General features: G+C 52.9%; 1 protein-coding gene across 1 annotated transcript in view; it reads right to left on the reverse strand.

Moving 5' to 3' along the window:
• Alg6 (ALG6, alpha-1,3-glucosyltransferase) overlaps nucleotides 1-20,844 on the reverse strand; it is a gene marked incomplete at its 5' end in the record, with an annotated part of 23,034 nt that extends 2,190 nt beyond the window's left edge. The window contains 11 exon segments of the mRNA XM_013514390.1: nucleotides 1,689-1,773; nucleotides 2,838-2,923; nucleotides 4,437-4,572; nucleotides 5,017-5,202; nucleotides 7,680-7,744; nucleotides 8,510-8,592; nucleotides 9,856-9,944; nucleotides 10,760-10,849; nucleotides 12,183-12,267; nucleotides 20,406-20,623; nucleotides 20,737-20,844. Coding sequence (XP_013369844.1) covers nucleotides 1,689-1,773; nucleotides 2,838-2,923; nucleotides 4,437-4,572; nucleotides 5,017-5,202; nucleotides 7,680-7,744; nucleotides 8,510-8,592; nucleotides 9,856-9,944; nucleotides 10,760-10,849; nucleotides 12,183-12,267; nucleotides 20,406-20,487 — 987 coding nt within the window.
• Between the last annotated feature and the right edge of the window lie 73 nt (nucleotides 20,845-20,917).

A 20,917-nucleotide genomic window follows, 5' to 3' on the forward strand; every position in this document is an offset into this window, starting at 1 on the left:
GCCCCTGAGGCGGGCCTGAAAGCCCGCAGAGGCCACCCGAGGAGGAGGGGCACGGGCAGTGGGGGACAGCGCCGGGCAGGCCCCACTTGAGGGCTCCGGCGGCGCACAGAAGACACGTAAGAAACAAGGAAGGAGGGAGCGTGTCGTAATGCTACCCGGTTTTTGTTTAAAATGTAAACTAACATAACTGCAAGAAATTTTACCACTGTATTTTGCATTCAACTAATTTTATGTAAATTATAAATTCACTTATAAGGCCGGGCATGGTGGCGCACACCTATAATCCCAGCACTGGGGAGGCTGTGGCAGGAGGATTGCCCTAAATTTGAGGCCAGCCTCAACTACACAATGACACCCTGTCCCCGCCCGAAGTAAATTTACTTACAAACACACAGCACTAAACGCACGCTCCAGACAGTCTACTTACAGCGTGACCAGGAGAATGGACTTCTCGTGGACTTGGAAGGAAAACAAGAAGAACGACAGCGCACAGCTGACCTAGGTGAGATGAAGGGAAACGAGGCCAGTTTCATGGTGAATTTAAGGAAAACTCACTCCAAGGGAACCTGCCTAGTTATTATAGCTTCTTTAGAAGCAAAATACAAACACAGTGTGCACAATACTTTAGACTTTAAGAGCAACTTGTGTTTTTTACAGTTCTGGAGGTTGAACTCGGGCCTGCTGCACTGAGCTATATCCCCAGCCCATTTTATTTTCTTAATATTGAGCAAGTCTGATTGGCTGGGTCTAAATTGGCCTGCATGCGTTCAAACTTGAGATCTTCCTGCCTCAGCCTCCCAGTGTGTGGGGAATACAGGCACACACCACCATGCCTGGCTTAAAGACGCTGTCATTAATAAAAACTCACTGACTACCTCAGGTACAAGGATCATACCTTCATCCTCTTGATGATAGTTTAAATTAAAAAGCATGAAAGGCAAACAGATCAAAACGTAAAAGTAGCAGAAAATCTGTTGCCATGCATTTAAAATGTCCCCTGCAATAAACTATATTATATGTTTATAAATCCGTCTGCACTTGGGGTTTGTATCAGTTATTTCCGTCTATTTCCACAAGTTTGCATTCAGCACATGGGACAGGCGCGCCAGGCAGTCTAGGCCCCACAGGCGCACCGTGCCCCTGCCCGCAGCCCCGTGCCTGTCACTGTGGGCCCCGTTCCCACTCCCCTCGCAAAGCAGGCACCCTGCGCTATCTTGGGGCACACTGTGGCACTGCTCGATCTCCCCAGGCCTCCTGGGACAGCAGGGAGCACCGGCTGTGGAGATCCTAGGAAGGATGCTGGCGGCTTCACCCCCAGCCGGGGCCACCCGGCTGCCCCCTCTGCTAACCCAGAGCTCTGCGGTGCTCACGGCCACGGTGGTGACACTTGAACAGCTGTTTTTCAAGGTCACTCTACAGACCAAGGCACACAGCAGCAGCATCTTAAGCACCGCAGAGCACAACCCACAGCCTGGACAGGCCGAGCAGCGGCCCACAGCATCTGCAAGTCAGGCCGGCCCTGCCGGCCGCACGCCCGTCCCCACCAGCCTCGAGCCCACCGCAGCAGGCACGGGGCGCAGATGGACCTGGACCCACCGGACCACAGCCTCGGGTGGCCCAGGGCCTCTTGCTCAGAGCAGGAGACAAGGCTGTAGCAAGAGTGAAGCACTAGAGGCAAGAGAACTTACCAGAGCGAATCTGAATCCCTGGGGAGAGGGGTGGAGGGTCAGCTTTACACACACAGGGAGCAAGCTCACAAAGGTAACGCAGAAGCTGGAACACGAACAAAAGGAAAGTCTGTCTCTTCCCTTTGTAGAGGTATAAATCCAGCTGGAACATTTTTTAAAATTTAAAGATCACATTTAAAGATCAATTTAACTTCATATTTACTTGAAGTCCAAATAACATGTAAGTATACTATATACCCTGAAACACACATATACTTTTATACAAGATCTTACGATAAAGAACAAAGCATTTAAGACTGAATACTACTTATTTTCTATTTAACACCATGAATAGAAAGTGTACAAAAAATACAGTTGGAGGTCCATTCAATCCGCTGCCCTCTGCCATGTGCCACCCCGCCTTGGAGCCAGCCGTGTACAGACTGAAACCTCCCCAGACTGTGAGCTAAATAAAGCTTTCCACCTTAAAAAAAAAGAGACCCTCCTCTATCTGAACACGGCGTTGTGGACTTCCCTGGAGGGCTCTCCCGGGCCTCCTCTGGCACAGGTGACCGCTGGCTCTCCTCAAGCTCACAGTGAGCTCAGGAGGGCAGGTCACACGGCACGGTGGCCAGGGAAGGTGCCCTGGGGCTGCTGACCCGCCCCTCTTGGTCCTGTCACTCGCCGCCTGGCCAGCGCAGCTAAGGCCCTGGGTTCTCTCTGCACGAAACGGCTGCTCAGGCTGCAGAGACAAGGGGGTCATAGCGCCGGCTGCCACACAGCCCCAGGTGCCGTGCCAGCCCCCGCTGGCAGGAAGCCCCAGCCTGGGGCACAGCCCCCTCATGAAGCCAGCCAGTCACCGTTGTGCCCCACACACCTGCCCACGGCCTGCCCAGCACTCGGTGCACTGGCCAGTTCTGTGTAACAGGCGCACGCGCGCGCACACACACACACACACTCATCTCCGACCTGCTCCGCTCTCCTGGCTGACCCTGGGCCCTACAGGACTAGCAACCACGAAGCCGGGAACACGGACGCACGCTCAGTGCACTCTGCGGAGGGAGCCAGCCTGGTGAAGGCTCACGGCTGCCCGGGTGGGTCCCTGAGGAGCTGTGCCAGCAGGACACCGGCCCCCCTCCGCGACGCTGCGTAAGCCAAGCGCACAGTTACCTGACGAGTAGCTGGGCATCGCGCGGCAGCAGGTCCTTCACCTTCACAAAGACACTGACGCTGCACCAGACGTTGGCCACTTTATCCTTTGAAGAGATTTGCTGGTTTTACACTTGGCATAATTCAAAGAAATATGAGAGCACATGACGTGCACAGCCTAATCTCTAAGCTTTTGAGACACCCGGATAGCAAAGCAGACCACGCTTCAAGCGGTGCACACACATAGCCCCACTCCCAAGCATTCTGCGCTCTTCTGTAGTGGGAGCTAATCGGCTGGCCACCACCCAGACACTCCCAAGGAGCACGAACACTGTTCAAAGAGCAGCACGCTATCCTTAAGCACCGAATTTTTTCCTTTGGAAATCTTTCTAAGGAACTTCTATCCCCGCTTTGCACATCACCTGTCACATCAGACCTTTCTCATCACATACCTGAAGTTATTACTTGTTTAGCCACCCAGAGGGTACCAGCAATGACAAGAGCTAACTGCTTATAAATTGAGACGTTTAAAAACCTCAGAAGTTGTGCTAGGATCTCTTTCAAAATTAAATTAGTAACTACAGCTCTCTGGTTCGCAAACCCAAGGTCCACATGGCTGCCGGCACCCAGCCGTGCAGCCCGACGCCAGGGCCTCTTTATCAGGCTGGCCGGCCCCGCCCCAGGGGTCACAGGCGCATCCTCTTCCTCGGTGCCAGCACCTCTAGGCCCGCCTCGGTCACCGTGTCCAGCACCATGCATGAGACGGGAAGAGGGGACACTCCCACCTACGGTGAAGTCGGGTGCTGAAGAGGGGCTCCGGCGACGGCTCTGCCTCTGCTCCTGGTGGGGCTCCGCTCAGTGTTCACCCCCTTGGGGCCCGAGAGGGCCAGGGAAGCTGCCCAGGGAGGCCGGCCAGCCCGGCCAGCAGCTGCCCCGCAGCCGCAGCTCCCTGCCACCTTTCAAACGCTGGCCCCATCCTCCCAGAGCCTCTGAGCAACGCTAGACTCGTGTGTGCTCAGAATCAGAAAGCTACGCAGGCTCTTACAATTCTCTTTAAAAAGAAATGTTATTCAAAAGCAAATTATCTACAAATATGTTGTCTCTGTCTAACTTTATTAAAAGGCCCTTTTGTTTCAGAAAAATGGTTTGTTTAATCTAATTACTAAATCTAAATGATCAAATTATTCATGTAATAAAAGTTTAACAAGAGTGATTAAACTAGCATTAAATGAAATGAAAGATCCTCATTAAGCATTACTGTGCTGAAGGTTATATATCTTGGAAGGCATGATGAGCTCTTTCTGAAGCAAACATGATTATTAGTTTCACAAATACTTTCCTAAGACTGAAAAGAGAATCTTAACCAAAACATGACAGCACTGTTAGCGGTGCAGCCGCAACTCCCTCGCTGTTTTCCCGCGGCCCGTGCTCCGCTCGAACACAGAACTGGCTCAGGGTCTGACAGCACAAGCCTGCTGCCGTCGGGCACTGGCCAAGGTCCACACCCGGCCCATCGGAAGCGGGAAGGGTGCGGGCAGTGCATCACCGCTGCGCCCGCGTCTCCCTGTGAACTACCAGTGACAGGGCTCACACAGAGGGCCGAGGAAGGGCTCCACGTGCCTCAAACAGTCCTCGGTCCGTGGGGAAGAGGCGTCTCAGGACCTGCAGGGCCTGCTCCCTCTCGGTGAAGAACGGCAGCCAGCAGAGGGCGAAGGAAGCCAGCACTGTGCACGCGAGCTTCACCAGCAAGCCGAGCCTGGGCAGACAGAAGGGCCTGGTCGGGGGAGCTCGGGGACCGCGCTGCCGGGAGGGCGGCGTGCGACATCCGGGCCCTTGACGCATTTGAGTGGAGTCAGCTCAAATCAGAGCTAAGCAGGTCACCTCTCCCCTGAGAGCTGCCTTCGACCCCCACGATCCTTTCGCTTCACACCACTTCCGCAGAGCTGAAGGTGCCATCAGAGAAACGCCACAGGGCCGGGCCCCGTGAGCACGCACCACCGGCGGAGGAGCCAGCCTCGCCCCCGCGGGGGGCACACGCTGCTCGAGGGCACCTCTAGGCCGGGAGATGCAAAAGGACACAGAACTGACTTCGTCACTCTCTTCCCGTTCTTATGGCCAGCACAATTCCACGAAGGTGAGGTCACTGGAGGTAAAAGTACACTGGAGGTAAAGAGCTGGGTTCAGTTTAAAGGTCACTCACCCCTTTCCTTTGAGGCCTTTTTGAAGACACTTGCCAAGTAAAAAGCAAAAAAACGGCAAGGAATGGTAAAGTTCCATCTGTTTGTAATTTAGAGCTAAACAAAAGGCCAGCGACCCGAGCAGGTCCCAGTCGTAAGACACCCCAAGGATCCCCCACAGGGCGAAGCCGAGGCTCACGGCGTTGTATGTGTGCCTGCGTTAAGGAGGTCACCCGGAATTCAAAGCAGTACACTTAAAAGGACACACACAGACAGGGAGGAGCTCCCACAGCAAGGAGGGCCGGGCCGGAGGCCCCTCCCCGGGAGCAAGTCTGCGCCGAAGAGCGCCCCAGTGCTAAGGGCTCAGGAGCTCCAGGAGAACAGAGCTTCGCAGCTCAGACACCCCGAGGGTCACTGTCCCAGCACACCTCAGTCGTATCACTGCTGCAAAGGACAGAGCCCTGTGGACAGGAGGCCAGGCACTCTCACAGCACTGCCGCAATAACACTGACTGACACACCATGCTGAACAACGGGAGTGACCAAAACTAGGCCTGGTACACACTGTACTCGGCAACTCCACGCACCAGACGTACAAGCTGGGTGTGGTGGCGCACCACACATACAATCCCACCTCCTCAGGAGGCTGAGGCAGAAGGGTCACAAGTTGGAGGCCAGCTTGTTCAACTTCGGAAGACCCTTCTCAAAACCAAAATGAGGACATAGCTCAGTGGTACAGCACTTGCCTGGCAAAGCTACGCCTTGGGTTTAATCCCAGTACCACCAAAACAACTTGTCCAAATTCTAGACACAACCCAGATGCCTGTCACTAACAATTACATCTCCTCATGCAATGGAACCCTGTAAGGAATAAAAGTGAACAAACAACTATGCCCAGCTACATAAATGATTCTCACAACACGCTGAGCCCAAGTGGGCACTGTAGCACACGTCTGTAATCCTAGCACTTGGGAGACAGAGGCGGGAGGATCGCTGTGAGTTCAAGGCCAGCCTGGGCTACATAATCAAGTTCAAAGCCAGCCTGAAATACATAGTGAGACCCTGTCTCCAAAAAAAAAGCTGAGCCCAAAACACCCAACACAGAAAAATACCCGCTGTGCTGTCCCTTCTGTATGGTTGGGGACCTACAGGAGTCCTAGCAGGGTGCTGTGGCATAGACCTAGATGTCCCTCCAGAAGCCCATGTGTTCAGAGGCAGGGCTTCTGGACGGTGACATGGGGTTATACAGCTGACTTCGGAGGTAGGGCCTGGTGCCTAGAGGCGGTCCCTAGGGGTACAGCCTGAAAGAACGCACCTCCCTCCCCAGGTGCTCCTGCTGTCTGCTTCCGGGCTGCCATGCTGTGAGCAGCTCTCCTCCACCAGGCCCTTCCACCTTGGAGACACTGACCAAGGACCGCATGCACCGCAACGGTGAGCCAGGCAGACTTCTCCTCCCTTAGGTCATGGGTGCTGGGTACTATGTCCCAGCCACGGAAAAGCAACTGAGATGCGGTTAGAATGTGAGAAAGGGGAGAGGAGACAGGCTTGGGAGGTGCGCAACAGTACACAGTTCTCTAGATACCAACAGTACTGTTCCCCAACCTACAGTCTGCCAATTCATTAAGCCACACATTAACGTTCTCGTAATGTTCTGTACGAATATTGTATCACAGAAGAGCTACGCTTTTAAAAATCTGGCAAATAACACTGTTTTTGATCTCAGTGTACTGGAGAGACATGCTCCTACAAACAACACACCCATAAAAAAACTAACTTAGGAAAAGTGGTCAGAGTAAAACGTGGTAAAACCATTATAGACTGGAGTATCTTTTACAAGTTCTTTTTAAAGACACACAGAGTAATTTAAATTTTACTGTAACCCAAACAGATCAACATCAAAAGGAAAAGCTGTTAATTAACCAGCTATGCTGTTGTGTATTTTTTTCCTTTAAGAGAGATGGATAGGGCCAGGGGTGGTGGCGCACGCCTGTAATCCCAGCACTCGGGAGGCTGAGGCAGGAGGATCTTTGTGAGTTCGAGGCCAGCCTGGACTACAAAATGAGCTCAAGGCCAGCCTGAACTGGGTAGCGAGACCCTGTCTCAAAAAGACAAAAAACAAGAGAGATGGATGGAGATTATAACCGTACATCTGAAGACAAACTGGGTAAACGTAGACTTTATCAACTTATCCTCTAAAACTTAATTGTTTCAAGGCTCCTTACTGTATCAAAAAAGGAAAAGCCACAGATTTATTTAGTTTTAGTTTCCTAAAGCTTCAAGCTATTCCTGTTACAAAAACAGTTTCATAGCTTAAAAAACTGTAAGACTTTTCCTTTCTTCAGTGTCAGACACAAAAAACAGAAGACACGCTGTGCCCCTGGACAATCAGGACAGCGTGACCACATGTGGCATTCTCCTTCCAACTCCGCAAAAGGAGTTCACCAGTTAGACTGTTTCCAAGCCAAGCAGAGGAGGACAAAGGAATCTGCTGCAAGGAAGCTGTGCTTTCCTCGTCACCAGTCTGGAGGGGAGACTCCTCTCCTTCATGGGAATACAGCAGCTAAACGAGCAAGCACCCAGCAAGGAAGATGTGACCACGGGACGACACACAACCACGGGACGACACACAACCACGTGACGACACACATGAGGCCTGGGATTCAGGCTACGCGGGCAGGAAAGGATACTGAAAATGTCCGTGGTCGATGAGGATGAGGCCTGGGTACAGCAGGATGCAGAGGGCACTCGCGGCCTGTGGAGAAAGGGAGCCTCTGTCGCAGGGCGGGTGGAGTGCAGCTGTCAGCGGCAGAGCAGTGAAGGTCCCCACCTCCCAGAGCACGGGGCCTCTGTCCCCGCGGCCCGGGCCCAGCCAACTGCGCAGACACTCAGGTCTGCCCGGCGGTGGCGGAGGACACTTCGCAAAGGGAGACCACTGAAGGGCACTTGTCAGAAAAACCTTCAGACGAAGCACTCAGAGAAGACAGCCTGTCTACAGCGGCTGAGGAGAGCTGATGGCTGCGACTAGGAGAGGGTAAGAGCCGCTTTCCAAAGCCTTCAGCTTAGGGGTTCTCAAACACCAGCTCAAAATTCAGACTTGCCAGTTAAATAATAAACACAGCACGGTGTTTGACCCACCAGCATGTAACTTCTAGAGTAGTTAGTGTAGAGGAAGTTGATGTTCTCCGAATGAGAACTGACAGGAGATACAATGCTCCTCATTAGTCTATCTACTCCCCAAAGCACAGCTGCTTTAAGGTACATCATTATTATGCTGACTAAAGAACACGAGAAACACCACAAGCTGGGCATGGTGGAGCACGCCTGTAATCTCCCCACTCTGGGAGGCTGACGCAGGAAGATTACAGATTCAAGCCCACCTGGGCAACTTAGCACGCTGTCTTGAACGTTTAAAAAAGGGTTAGGGATGTAGCTCAGCACGAAGGCTCAGATTCAATACCCAGCACTACGATCCACAAACATTCACAGAGGTGAAATGTCAGACTGCCTTAAAGCTTACCTTTTTCTTAGCTGAGATTTCTTTTATACAACAACAGTACAGAACCACTGCAGGTATGTAAATCACCAAGTCCGCAAGGAACACTGAAAAAGCAAGCAAACACTTCTGAGCGCGCACCCCTCAGGAGCTACAGGAACCGCTTAGCTCCTGCCCTCCTCCTCCCTGGCCTCCGTCCCTCTGCGCTGGGTCAGGGCGCCTCACTCGACGCTAACTTACAAGTCAGTCTTCTCTAACACGCCACATTCCCCCTCTGTCCTGACGTGGCTTAACCGTGAGCACACCAGGCACGGGGGTGCACTCCTCAAGACAAGAGCTGAGTCCACCAGCCTTCAGGAAGAGACACAAGCTAGCACCAAAGCCTCTGGCACGTAAAGCTTGTTTAAGGATCAAAGCTAATCGTGCTCCACTCCTAGAGCGGCACGTGGAGACGGTAGACTCCTCCGCCAGCAGCCGCACGCCTCAAGCCCCGGCTCCCGAGACAGGCGAGGGACTCGGGCTCTGAAACTGGCACCTGAACCTCGGGGGCCTCAGCTGACAGCGCTCTGACCTCAGGTAAGCTGTGTGCCTGCCGTGCCTGGGCCTCGGTCTCCTCCCCTTACAGGAAGGATAGGAGCAGGATCTCCCTCCTCCGGGTGTTTGAAGAAGGAAGTGGGGGAATGGCTGTGAAGCGCCCGGAATTACTCTCCACTCTCTTTCAGCATACATTTGGTCCTATTACACGTGTACCTACATAGGCACGTACGCAGTTACACATTTCTCCGCCTCCGGTCACACTGGGGCTGAACTAGAGCCTCGGCACTGAGCTACAACCCCCAGCTCCTTTTAATTTTGAGACGGGGTCTCACTAAGTTGCTAAGTGGTCCAGGCTGGGCTTAAACTTATGATCCTCCTGCCTCAGCTTCCCAGACTGCTGGGATTATAGGCATGCACCACCACACCAAATGCACTTACACAATTTTCAGTCATTAAGAACAATAGTAAGGCCAGGGATTTAGCTCAGCAGTGCAGCACCTCCCAGGGAAGCATAAGGCTGTGAATTAATTCCCAATACAAAAAACCAAGAAACAGTAATAAAACCAGGCACCGTGTCACCCGCCTATAAGCCCAGCTACTTGGGAAGCTGGCACAGGACGATCACAGGATTGAGGTTTGGGCAGCTTAGCAAGATCCTGTGTCAAAGGCAAATACTGAAAAAGCTGCAGTGGCTGAGCACTTGCCTAGCGTGCATGAGACCCTGGGTCCATCCCCAGCACTGCGAAAGACGCAAGAAGGGAGGAAGAGAAAGGAGGACGAACAGTAACAGTACCTTCGGTCAGTCTACGTCAGCCTCACGCCCGCCCCCTTACCTGTCGCTCGCATGAAGAGCTTGTGCGCCGGACTCTCGTGCCCCCGGGACGTGTGCAGCGCGACCCAGGCGGGGTCGATGCGCTCTGCCCTGCAGACCAAAGCACAATGTACGGTGGTTGCCCTTGCCTCACCGTAAGGGTCTCGGAAGACGCAGGCTCCCCAAAGGTACTGCGCAGGTAACGGGTAGCACAGCCTTGGGTTCAAGCCCACTAACGCTCCGCAGCCTCACACACCCCAAAAGAGAAACAATTGAAACAACAAAACAAGGAAAATGAATTCAAGAGATACCATGAAGAAGTCCCTCAAATTCTTGTGGACAAAAGTCTCAAGTCTGAGTGGAAATACTACCAGAGAGCAGAGCCGGACTTCCATGAGAACAGCACCTCACCTTCCAACAAATCCTCTATTCCTTCAAAGGAGAGGAACTCCAGCCCCGCTCTTAAGCCGCAAGGGACACCGTGGCGTCGGGTGTCCAGCCTGACACAGGCGCCCGCCCCTCTGCACCTGTTTTCCATTTACCTGGGGTCTTCCCAGGAAGAAGGCTTTGTAACCCACATTAAAATGGTTCTCCGGAGCCTGTGTACAATTAGTAACATTTCCACAACAAACAAAGCTAAGGTTTTACATTTCGTTTTTCTAAGGTTTTTTTTTTTAACTTTAATGTAGTACAGGTAGGTACTAATAAAATATAAAAACTTTCTTCTTCCATGAAAAAAATAAAACAAAATTTCATGCTCTCCAGAGAAATCATAGGAATGTTCGAACCGATGGCTACCACTCTTAAAACCCTTTTGGCATCACCCAGGCGACAGCAGCTCCCCGCAGTGCGCTCTGCAGCGAGGCGGCGGGCGCCACTCCTGTGTCTGCCGGCGGAGCACTCAGCGCAGAGGGAGAGACACTTACACGCAGGCACACAAGAGGCTGTGGTAAGCCGTGAGAGGCGGGTAGTCCAGGCCCCAGTACTGCAAATCATTATCACTGCTGTTCAAATACCTGCGGAGAGAGCGCCGGCACGCAGGGTTAGACGTCACGCGACACCTCACGGCAGCTACACTAAAATGAGGCTTCGTAGTGAAGTCGCTGTGAACCATCACTGAGCCGTGACAACGGACACCGACCGGGACTCCCGGGAGACAGACCTGCTGCCATCACCGGCGGCGGGAGCCCCGCAAGAAGCACCCAACAAAAGCACGCAACAAGCAGCACGGCAATGTGCACCCGGCAGGCTACAGAACTAGAGGAACAACAGCTTTTAGAAATCATTAGGTAACAAAATAAGACATCAGTTGCAAACAGACACATGAAGAGCTGGTCTATGGAAAGAAATACCTCTGAAACTGTTTCTACGTTTTTGGTTTGTTTTGGTTTGAGTGTTGTTCTGGGGATTGAAACCAGGACCTTCACACTGAGCTACACCCCAGCTCCTTTTTATTCTTTATTTTGAGACAGGGTCTCACTGAGTTGTCGGATTGCCCAGGCTGGGCTTGAACTGTGATCCTCCTGCCTCAGCCTCCCAGGCTGCTGGGGTGACAGGTGTGCACCACCAGGCTGCCTGGGAGCAGGTCGTGCTGAGCAAGGCTGTTCCCACTGACGTGGAAGGAGAGCCTACTCTGTGCAAGGGCCTGTGAATGAAAGAAGAAAACTCGGTCTGATGTTCATCAACTGCTGGGAGACTCCTCCAGGCAGCCCAACTGCGAAGGACAACACAGCCGCCGGTGATGTGCAGAATAAAGCTATCCCACCCCCACCGCCGTTCCTGAGCTTGTGTCCACTGGGCCCTGGTTCCTCGATGTCACACCTCCTCCGAGGGAGTTAACAAAATGACTGCAGCACTCACCCAGGACGCCTGCAGCCTGGCCACTCGGAAGGCCGGAGCAGGAGGAGCCCAGGCTCAAGCCCAGCCCGGGCGGCTCTGTGAGGCCCTGTCTCAAGACAGAAAGACCGAAGGGCTGGGCGGCGCTTGCGGTGGAGCTCTGTCGGCCTGCTCAGGGCCTGGCCTTGAGCCCGGGACCAAAACAAAGCCCAACACTCCACAAGGCCCCACGAGACCAAGAGACGCGCCTCATTCACAGCGGAGCCGAGCTGCTGGCTCAGCCCAGGCAGCGGGTGTGTGCAGAAGACGGGGCCCGGGCCGAGCGGCTCAGAGCAGAAAGGACCCGCGCCCTGGGGCTTTGCGGCTCCACAGGGGTGAACACACAGCCCGTGCCCTGCACTCTGGACGGGGGAGGACGCCGAGGGAGCAGAGGGGTCTCCTCTGAAGTGGCTCCGAAGAACGCGGCCAGTAACTCACTGGGACAGACAGCGGAACCCGGGAGGGTGCTCGTACCATTGTCTGACCGGTAAGTTCAGAGTGACCTCCTGCCAGTGTCGCTGAGCCTCGTAGTCCCCGAAGAGCGGAGGTTTCCCAGCACCTGCACAGAGCAGAGGGACCAGCGTTAGCTCAGCGGGCGCCCCACGGCCTCTGCAGGACAGCGAACCCGTCTCGGAGGCGGCAGCGTTCTCCCGGCTCCCACCAGGGACAGGAGGGCGTCGCGGAGGAGCGGCACCGCGGGCCACAGGGTCCTGTCGCTCCGGCGGAAGCCTGCGGGCCAGGCTGTCCAGTGGTGTCACAGGTGAGGCTCCCACAGCGGGGCACTTCAAGGGCTTTTACCCTCTGCACCGCCAGGGCCCGAACCGCAAACACTCACGGGACGACAGGTCAGGCCTCGTTCCCAAATGAGTGGCGTAAAAGCTGCAGCCCGCAGCTCAACTTGAATTTCAGACTGTAGAAGGACAGTGGCCTTTAACACCTGGCACTGGCCGCTGCGGCCGTGGCTCCGCTGGCTGTGGGGCCGGTGGCACACATGATGTCACACGCCTCTGCGCCGCCGGGACCGCCCGCCGGCCACGTTCACTGTTTATTACAGCAGCCCCCGTCTAAAGCCTGAGGTCGCCCCAGTGACCCGGAGCGCAGTGAGCGAGCTGTCCGCGCCAATGGGCCGGGCTGTAACCACACTCTCCCCTCTGAGGAGCACCCGGCGGCTGGCTCGTCACTGGGCTCTGACCGGCTCAGGGGACTACGAGGGTGGACACGGCGAGGTGCTGAGCCCAAGGGACGTACAGAGGTGGTCAGGACTGCACCGAGCGTGAGCCCTGCGCCCACACTGTACGGCCACCGGGCATGTTCTCTGTCCGCCCTAAAGTAGCACCCAGAGGCTGCTTCCATCCCAACCCCGGAACCTTCCTGACACACTCAGAACACACAACCCTGATGACCGCTTCTCCCACTTCACTTCCAGGGCACTGCCTCCTGACCGCGGCCCGAAAACCACTGTCGTCCCTAAGATAGAGACCTAGTCCACATTCAAAGGGCATATCCTGTGGGCATGCAGTAGTAGACACCTGCTTAGTCAGCGGGGTCCTAGGCCTTGGAGGCTGAGGCAGGAGGACAGCCTGGAGTTCAAGGACTGGACTCCCAGTGAGACTCTGTCTCCAAACAAAAGCAAACACATCAACCCAAATAGGAGGAGGATGGGGGGCAATATGCTCTCTAAAGGGCAAGGATTCCCCCGTGAATTAACTGTATTTTCCATGTATGTACAGGACTGTGTGTGTGTCTGTACATGCGTGTGGGAGAGTGTGAAGGTCTATCTCAATAAACAAACCATTGAGCGTGGCTTCTTCTGGGGGGAGGAAAGGCATGAATTCTACTTTCTGTGTTTGGTTTTGGTTCTGGAACACCAGGGTAACAGAAGTCAGAGAGGATCTTAGGTAGTTTCTACACCTCAAAAAATGCAGCGATCAAGATTTCCAAAACTAAAAAAAATAAAGTAAAATGTCAACAGATAAGGCCGGGGATATAGCTCAGCAGCATAAGCACCTGCCTGGTAAGCGCAAGGCCTTGAGTTCCATTCCTAGTACCAAAAAAAAAAAAAAAGATTTCTGAAATTGAAATAGATGTGTGGTCAATGCACAAGAATTTATTACCAACCTCGTGCAAACAGAAGAATGGACAGTGACTCCTTGGGGCTGGGAGACAAGTTTTTATCCAGAGTCGGACCTACTTCAGTCACCTCAGCTGACACTGGCTATGAAGTTAGTACTTAGGTTTTTAAAACCGTTCAAGTGCCGCCGATAAGCAACCCCGACAGCCCAATGGGACCTGGGGGAGCTGTCCTCAGAAGGGCAAAGGGGCAGCCGCACGCTTCAATTCACCCAGAAGCTCTGTCACGTGCCACAGGGAAGTGCAGAGAGAGAGCACGGGGTGCGCAGCCTCACTTCTGCTCCCCTCAGAAACAGCGCCCCAACACTCACTCTTCCTCCAATCCAAAGACAAGGGGATTCTTTGGGGTTTTTTTTTTTGTCTTTTTTGAGACAGGGTCTCACTGTGCAGTTCAGGCTGGCCTTGGGCTCACTTAGTAGCCCAGGTTGGTCTCGAACTCGCGACGATCCTCCTGTCTCAGCCTCCCAGGTGCTGGGTTACAGGCGTGTGCCACCACACCCGGGAAGGGGGTTCTTTGTTAACAACATGTATTTTACATGACCTTCACACTGAAATTTTAAACATTTAAGCCAAGTGTGGTGGCGCACACTTATAATCCCAGCACTCAGAATGCTGAGGCAAAAAGACTGATGTGAGTTTTGAGGCCAGCCTGAATTACACAGCGAGAATCTGTCTCAAAAAAAACCCTACCAAAACAACCCAAAACAAAACAAAACTAAACATTTAAGAGAAGACAAATTTGGCTAAGAATTTTCTGTAGTACAATCTTGCTTTTCTATTCCCGGGTGAGGGAGACGGTGTACGTCCTCACAAGCAGCCGCAGTTAAAAGAAACAGAGTGGGCCAGTTGTAATGTCACGAGGATTCATAGCTGGCACACTGATTCTCTCTGGCTTTCTCCTCCCATACACTGGAGATGCTGGCGGGGAAAGATTATCAAAATAAAACAGCCTCCGTCAGGTCAAGTGTTGTTACTTCATCTAAGGACATCGCTAACACTTTGGATCAAGCACAGAGGAATTACGAATCTCTGTAAGAAACTACAAATAGTACACACATTTGTCTACTGTGCATGGATTGTTTAAAAGCAAAAGCCAAGGGCTGGGAGCTCAGCGGCATAAGCACCTGCCTGGCAAGCGCAAGGTCCCAAATTTGATTCCCAGTACCAAAAAAAAAAAACCCAAAACCAAAATGTAGTCAGTATTTTTAGGTCTGTGAAAATTAAAATACACAACCAGCTCTAACATAGTTTATAAATGTTAGAAAACGTAAACACAGTAATCAAAAAAGTATCCACAGTATCTGTGCGTTTCCACACGAAGAATGACCAGGAGCAGTGAGCACTCGGCCAAGGAGCAGCAGTGCAGGGCCCTGGGCCACGCGATGGCCCCAAGAGGGTGGGGGCACCGGCTCACAGCCTTGAGCCCGCGTCTGCCGCCACCTCCACGTGGGTTTCTCTTCCGAACCTGTCTTTTGTTACGGGGCCCCAGCAGAAAACCAGGAAAGTTGGAAAGAAACATATTTTTCTTCTCATAAAATGTTTCCTGATTTTAATCTTTTTCGTAGGGGTCGGGGGCGGGGAGGAGTTGAGACAGGATCTAGCACTATGTAGTTCAGGCTGGCCTTGAATCCACAGCAGTCCTCTTGCCTCAGCCTCTTAAGTGCTGGGAATATACAACAGACTAAAGTGAATCTCACTCTGATGATTTCTTCAGGACAACCTGAGAACCAGGGTAAAATATTCAGCAGGCATCTTGCTTTCCAGACGAGAAAAGCAAATGAAGCCTCATGAGAGAAATGCGAGGGTGAGGACTCTGTGTGGGCCACGAAGAAATAGGAGCTGCGGAAGGAGCTCAGGGCGAAGGCCTTGGGTTCAATCCCGTGCTCCCTGAGGACAAGCAGCTACGATATCCCCGAGGCAGAGCTGTCGGTGGGAGCACGTACCCCCGACATGTCACAGCCCACCGCAGGATGACAGTAACAGAGCTGGCAGCACAGAGGATGGGTCAGAAGGGAGCTGGCGAGACACCACCTTACACCTGAGCAGACGGCCTGCCGCAAGGCCAGTGGTAAGGGCTGGGGCAATAGTTATCCACATGGAAAGGTCCAGGGACCCATCGCAGGCACGTACACAAGTCAGTCCTCAGGAAAGAATGATTCGCACAGAGCAAGCAGATCTTCAAACTTTCAGAGGAAAAATTTAGGAAAATACCTTTGTTACACAGGAACAGGGAAGGATTTCTAAAAGATACAAGGCACACATCATGAAGAAAAAAAAAGGTAAATACTATTATCTATCCAAAACCTGAAACTTCTATACAGCAAAAGCCACCTTACAGTGTGGACAAGCCACAAACCAGGGAAGGATACCTACAGCTTACAGAAGGACTGGCTTCCACAGCATACAACGTGGAATAAAATTCCTCCTGACACACCTCCCTGTGCTGCAGAAGCTATGGGCCAAATCCTCTAAAAACCACTGAACCCAAATAAACCTCTTGTTAAGTGATTTTTTAGAAGGAAATGACATTAAATATGTAAGGAATGAAAAAAGAGGGCTGGGCATGCAACACAGGGGTACAGTGCTTGCCTAGCATGCACAAGGCCCTGAGTTCAATCCCCAGTACCACGAAAAAAAAAATTTAATGAAAAAAGAACTATAAGTAAACAGCAGAAATAGAAATCATCATCAGTAATTTCATGCCAATACATTTTAAAACTTAGGTGAAATGGACAAATTTCTAAAGAAATAAAATTACAAAATTAATTCCACTAGAAATAGCGGATGTAGAAATTCTGCAGTCCCACAAGAAAGGAAATACCTGCAAAGCTGGGGCTGTGGACAGGATAACTACCGTAAATCAGCAAGACAAAGAAGCCAAGTACTTCCTACCAGGACAACAGGAAAGATGCCCTGAGGACACTGCAGGCATCAGCAAGCCCAAGGGTGCAAAACTATAAGGCTTTCACCTACGAAATTTGTTTGCAGGGCTTCAGGTTACAATGCTCAGTCATCCAGGCACTCAGAGGCCTCTGCAGCCTCCATCCAAGGGGGCCCAGCTACTGCTCCAGCTGGCAGCAGTCCTTGGTATATTCTTGTGGGGGTGGTTTTACAGGCATTCAGAATCCAGCAGTGGGGCTGGGGATTTAGCTCAGTGGCACAGTACCTGCCTGGCAAGCGAAAGGTCATGAGTTTGATTCCCGGTACTGGGGAAAAAAAAACAAAAAAACAGAATCCAGCAGTTGTAGGGCCATGGAAGCTTCCACCCAGATTTCAGAAGATGGCCTGGGAGGCAAGGCAATGCACCCACAAAAGGGCAGTGCATGAAGCTATGAGGGTGAAGCTGAAAGTACAGTAGAGACCCCAGGAAACTGGAAAAGCCAGGAACACTGACATCTGAGGAAAGCAGCAAGGAGTGAACAAAGCCAGCTCAAGAGAGAAGCCATGTGGACTACTAGAACCAGCAATGCCACAGGGGTATTTACAGTTCACTGCATCTCACCACAGCTTACCCTGGGGCTGGACACAGAGCTCTAATACTGAATGTCTGCTCTGCTAAGTCTCCCCCTTACTTTGGTCCCATTCCTTTATACCCCTCTCTTCCTCCCTTTCAGAATGGGAAGATCTACCCCATATGTCGGCAATGTGGACTTTCTTTTTGATTTCTGCAGGGTTCATGGCTAGGAGTTTGTCTTCAGTCTCAGAAATTTTGGACTTGGACTTTTCAGCAATATTGGAACTGTCAAACCTTTGCTGGCTCTCAGAGATGAGCTAGATGCATTTTGCATGATGGGACAGATATGAATTTGGGGCATATTTGGTCTGGATCTGGAACATCTCCCGAAAGGACCCTGTGTTCAGAGGTGATGGGCTCAGGAGGGCGCTGCACTCACTGATGGATGAATCCACACTGTGTGCGCAGTGAGGAGAAGGGGCTGGCCAGCAGAGATGTGGGCCAGACGGTGTGTCGTCCCCCTGCAGCCGCTCCTTGGCTCCCTGCTTCTGGGCCCCCATGATGTGAGCAGCTCCCCTCCGGCAGCCCCTTCCACCATGGCCTTCCTGCTCTGGTGCCCGCCCAGTAGCAACTAAATCCTCTAAAAACCATGAAGCAAAGTAAACCCCTCTTCCTTTAAGTCGTGGGTGTTGGACACTGTGTCTCGAGACAAGGCAAGGGACCAAAACAGAAAGTATTTCACAGAAAACCCAAACAGCCAACAGACACAAAAATATGCTTGAGCTCATTAATCATGAACGAAATTCAAACTAAAACCACAAGTATATTTAACACACTCAGGTACTGAAAAAGTCCTACACTGTCCCTGGAGCCACAGGGACGCCCACTTGGGAGCTCCCTCAATACTGGAGGCTTCGGATGGTGACAGAGAAGAAATCTGCTGGTGGCGCTGGAGCAGGAGTTTTCCGGCACCTCTCGTGCACTCGCTCTGCTCCCGGCTGAGGCTTCGTGAAGCTCAGAGAAAAGATGAACCAAAGGGACCCGACCGCCACGGTTCTGCACAACAAAGGAGTCCTGCGATTCCCGCTGCCCCGGCCACCACCGAGAGCCACTGGAGCAGCCACTGGAGCAGTGCTCCCTGTGACCAGCTGAGACAGGCAGTGTCTTCCTGTGCCCTGCCAAACGCTGCTTCTCACAATTCGCCGTACGCTATGGGCCCCACCACACCCAAAATGGACTCACGCCCTCCCCACTGGTTACGCTCTCTCCCTCGGTTTGTGGTCTCAGCGCCTCAACCTAAAAAGCAGACTCTTTCTGAAACCCCTCCTCGCGCAGGCGCACATACCCGCCATGGCGTTCAGCTGGTTTTCACTCACAGCGGCCCTCGCCATCCCCCACCCGGACCGCTAACCACACTCACCTCCAAGAGACTGAAACAAACCTCAAAAGAAAAGACAAACCCTCATCGCCAGGCCCGGTGCCACACTCCTGCAGTCTCAGCACTAAGCCAGGAGGATCACCGCAGGTTCAAGACCAGCCTGAACTACACAGCGAGACCCTGTCTCAAAAAGGCTCTAACAGATAAACCTGAGTGTGCGACCTCCTAAGCCTTCGCACGGAGGCACAGGATGCTCAGGGGCTGAGTGACCTCCCGAAGGTGGACCCTTCCCAGACGGACAACTAAGTGAGGCTGTGCTCGCTGCAGGCTTCAGACGACCCGGCGTCCTCAGCGCTCCTCCAGTGCACGTCTCCACCTTCTCCCTGCCTTCCGCCAGGCCGCTGTCTTCTGCGCAGCCTCGGAGCACAGGCCTAAAAGCACTGGCTGTGGAGTCGCGCAGCTGTCCTCTCCCGGGTGCCCACTTTCCCCTCACAGAGAGCGATGCTAGCTACTGCAGCCGCTGTGCGGAGGTCCACGGCACACAGCAACCCAAACACAGCGCCTGCCGCGCGCACTATGACTCCGGCCTCCCTCGCTGATTTCCTTTTACAGGCCTTTTTTCACTACCATGAATTCTTTTCCCCCACCAAATAACTCCCCTGACAAGGCGTATGACCAAATCTCCCACCACTGCCCCACCCCACCTCCGATCCCGAATGCTGCCCGTGGCCCTGGTCTCCCGGGCACCGCGTCTGCGCCAGGGCCCCTGCCCCATGGAGGACTTTCCTGGCCACTTCTGACTCACCCCTCAAACTGTGCCTCGGATCTCTCTGCCGACATCATCTCCCTCCTGCTCCCTCGCTCCCTCAGATGCACTCCTGACAGCGCTGTGAGCGCCGGCCCGCAGCGTCCTCTAGCCGGGGCACAGGGCCCGGCCCTGAGCAGAGCTAACCGAGCACCTGCAGAGGGGAACTCGCCCAAGCCCCAGGCCCGGGACTGCCCTGCAGCAATCTCTGAGCCTGGAAGTAGTGACGTACAAGTGACAGGCCTCCACCCTAAACACACTCTCTCCCTCCCTCCCTCCCTCCCTCTCTCTCTCACACACACACACACACACACACACACACACACACACACACACACACACACGGGCCACTCCACTCCCCCGCCAGGTATGAGCGCACTGCTCGTCAGTGTCTAAAAAACTGTTTCTCAATCTGTCACACTCCCAGGTAGAATATATTTCTCTTTTCTTCTATCACAAAATACACGTGGTTTTTTTTTTTTTTTAAGTTAGAAGTAGATGTTTAAATGTGTTTTCTTTACCACATCCACAGAACCTAAAATTCCTTCCTCAAAAAAATAAATAAAGAGCTGAGTGTGGCGGCGCACACCTGTCATCATAGCACTTGGTAGGCTGAGGCAGGAGGATCGTTGCGAGTTTGAGACCAGCCTGGGCTACAAAGTGAACTCAAGCCAGTCTGAACTGCAGAGCAAGACCCTGTCTCAATAAAGCAAAAATAAATAAATAAATAAAATTCCTTCCTCAGTCAGAAAACTACAAACTTACCAAAAAACAAAAGAAACGAAAGTGTTACTATCTATTCCAGGCAGGCTAGCCTCAAACTCGCAGCCATCTTCCCATCTTCCCACCTCAGCCTCCCCAGTCCTGAGAGGACAGCCATGCGTCACACCCAGCATTCTGCCTACTTTTTAAACAGCACAAATGCCTTACCTGAGTAGGAATGAAGAGAGACGGCCCAGCGCACCGTGAGCCCCACAAGGACCGCCACTGCCATCCAGTACCACTTCTCCATGGCCCTCCCCGCCAGCGCCGAGATTGGCCACGCCCAGTATCACTTCTCTGGAGCTAGGAGTTGGAGGGGGTTTTAAGCGATGCGTTGCCCTCGGAAGGTCAAGGTCAACACCCAATTATGTCCGTGAAGAAGCAGCCTGGGGAAAGAGACACCAGGTTTAGACACCAACAACAAACTTGTGAACCCCAGGAAAAGATGGAGCAAGGGGGTGGGCTGGGCAGGGCGGAGCTCCAATTCCTTACTACCTACCCGCCTGATTACAAAGTGTGCTTCGGCTGAGGTGGCGCACACCTGTTAATTCCAGCCATCTAGAAGGCCCAGGCAGGAGGGTCACAAGTTTGAGTCCTGCTGGGGCAACTCCGTGAAACCCTGCCTCAAAATAAAAGAGAAAAAGGGCTGAAGACGTTGCTCAGTGTGAAGGCCCTGGGTT

The sequence above is a fragment of the Chinchilla lanigera genome, unplaced genomic scaffold (assembly GCF_000276665.1).
Source record: "Chinchilla lanigera isolate Chin_1 unplaced genomic scaffold, ChiLan1.0 scaffold00022, whole genome shotgun sequence".
NCBI lineage: Eukaryota > Metazoa > Chordata > Mammalia > Rodentia > Chinchillidae > Chinchilla > Chinchilla lanigera.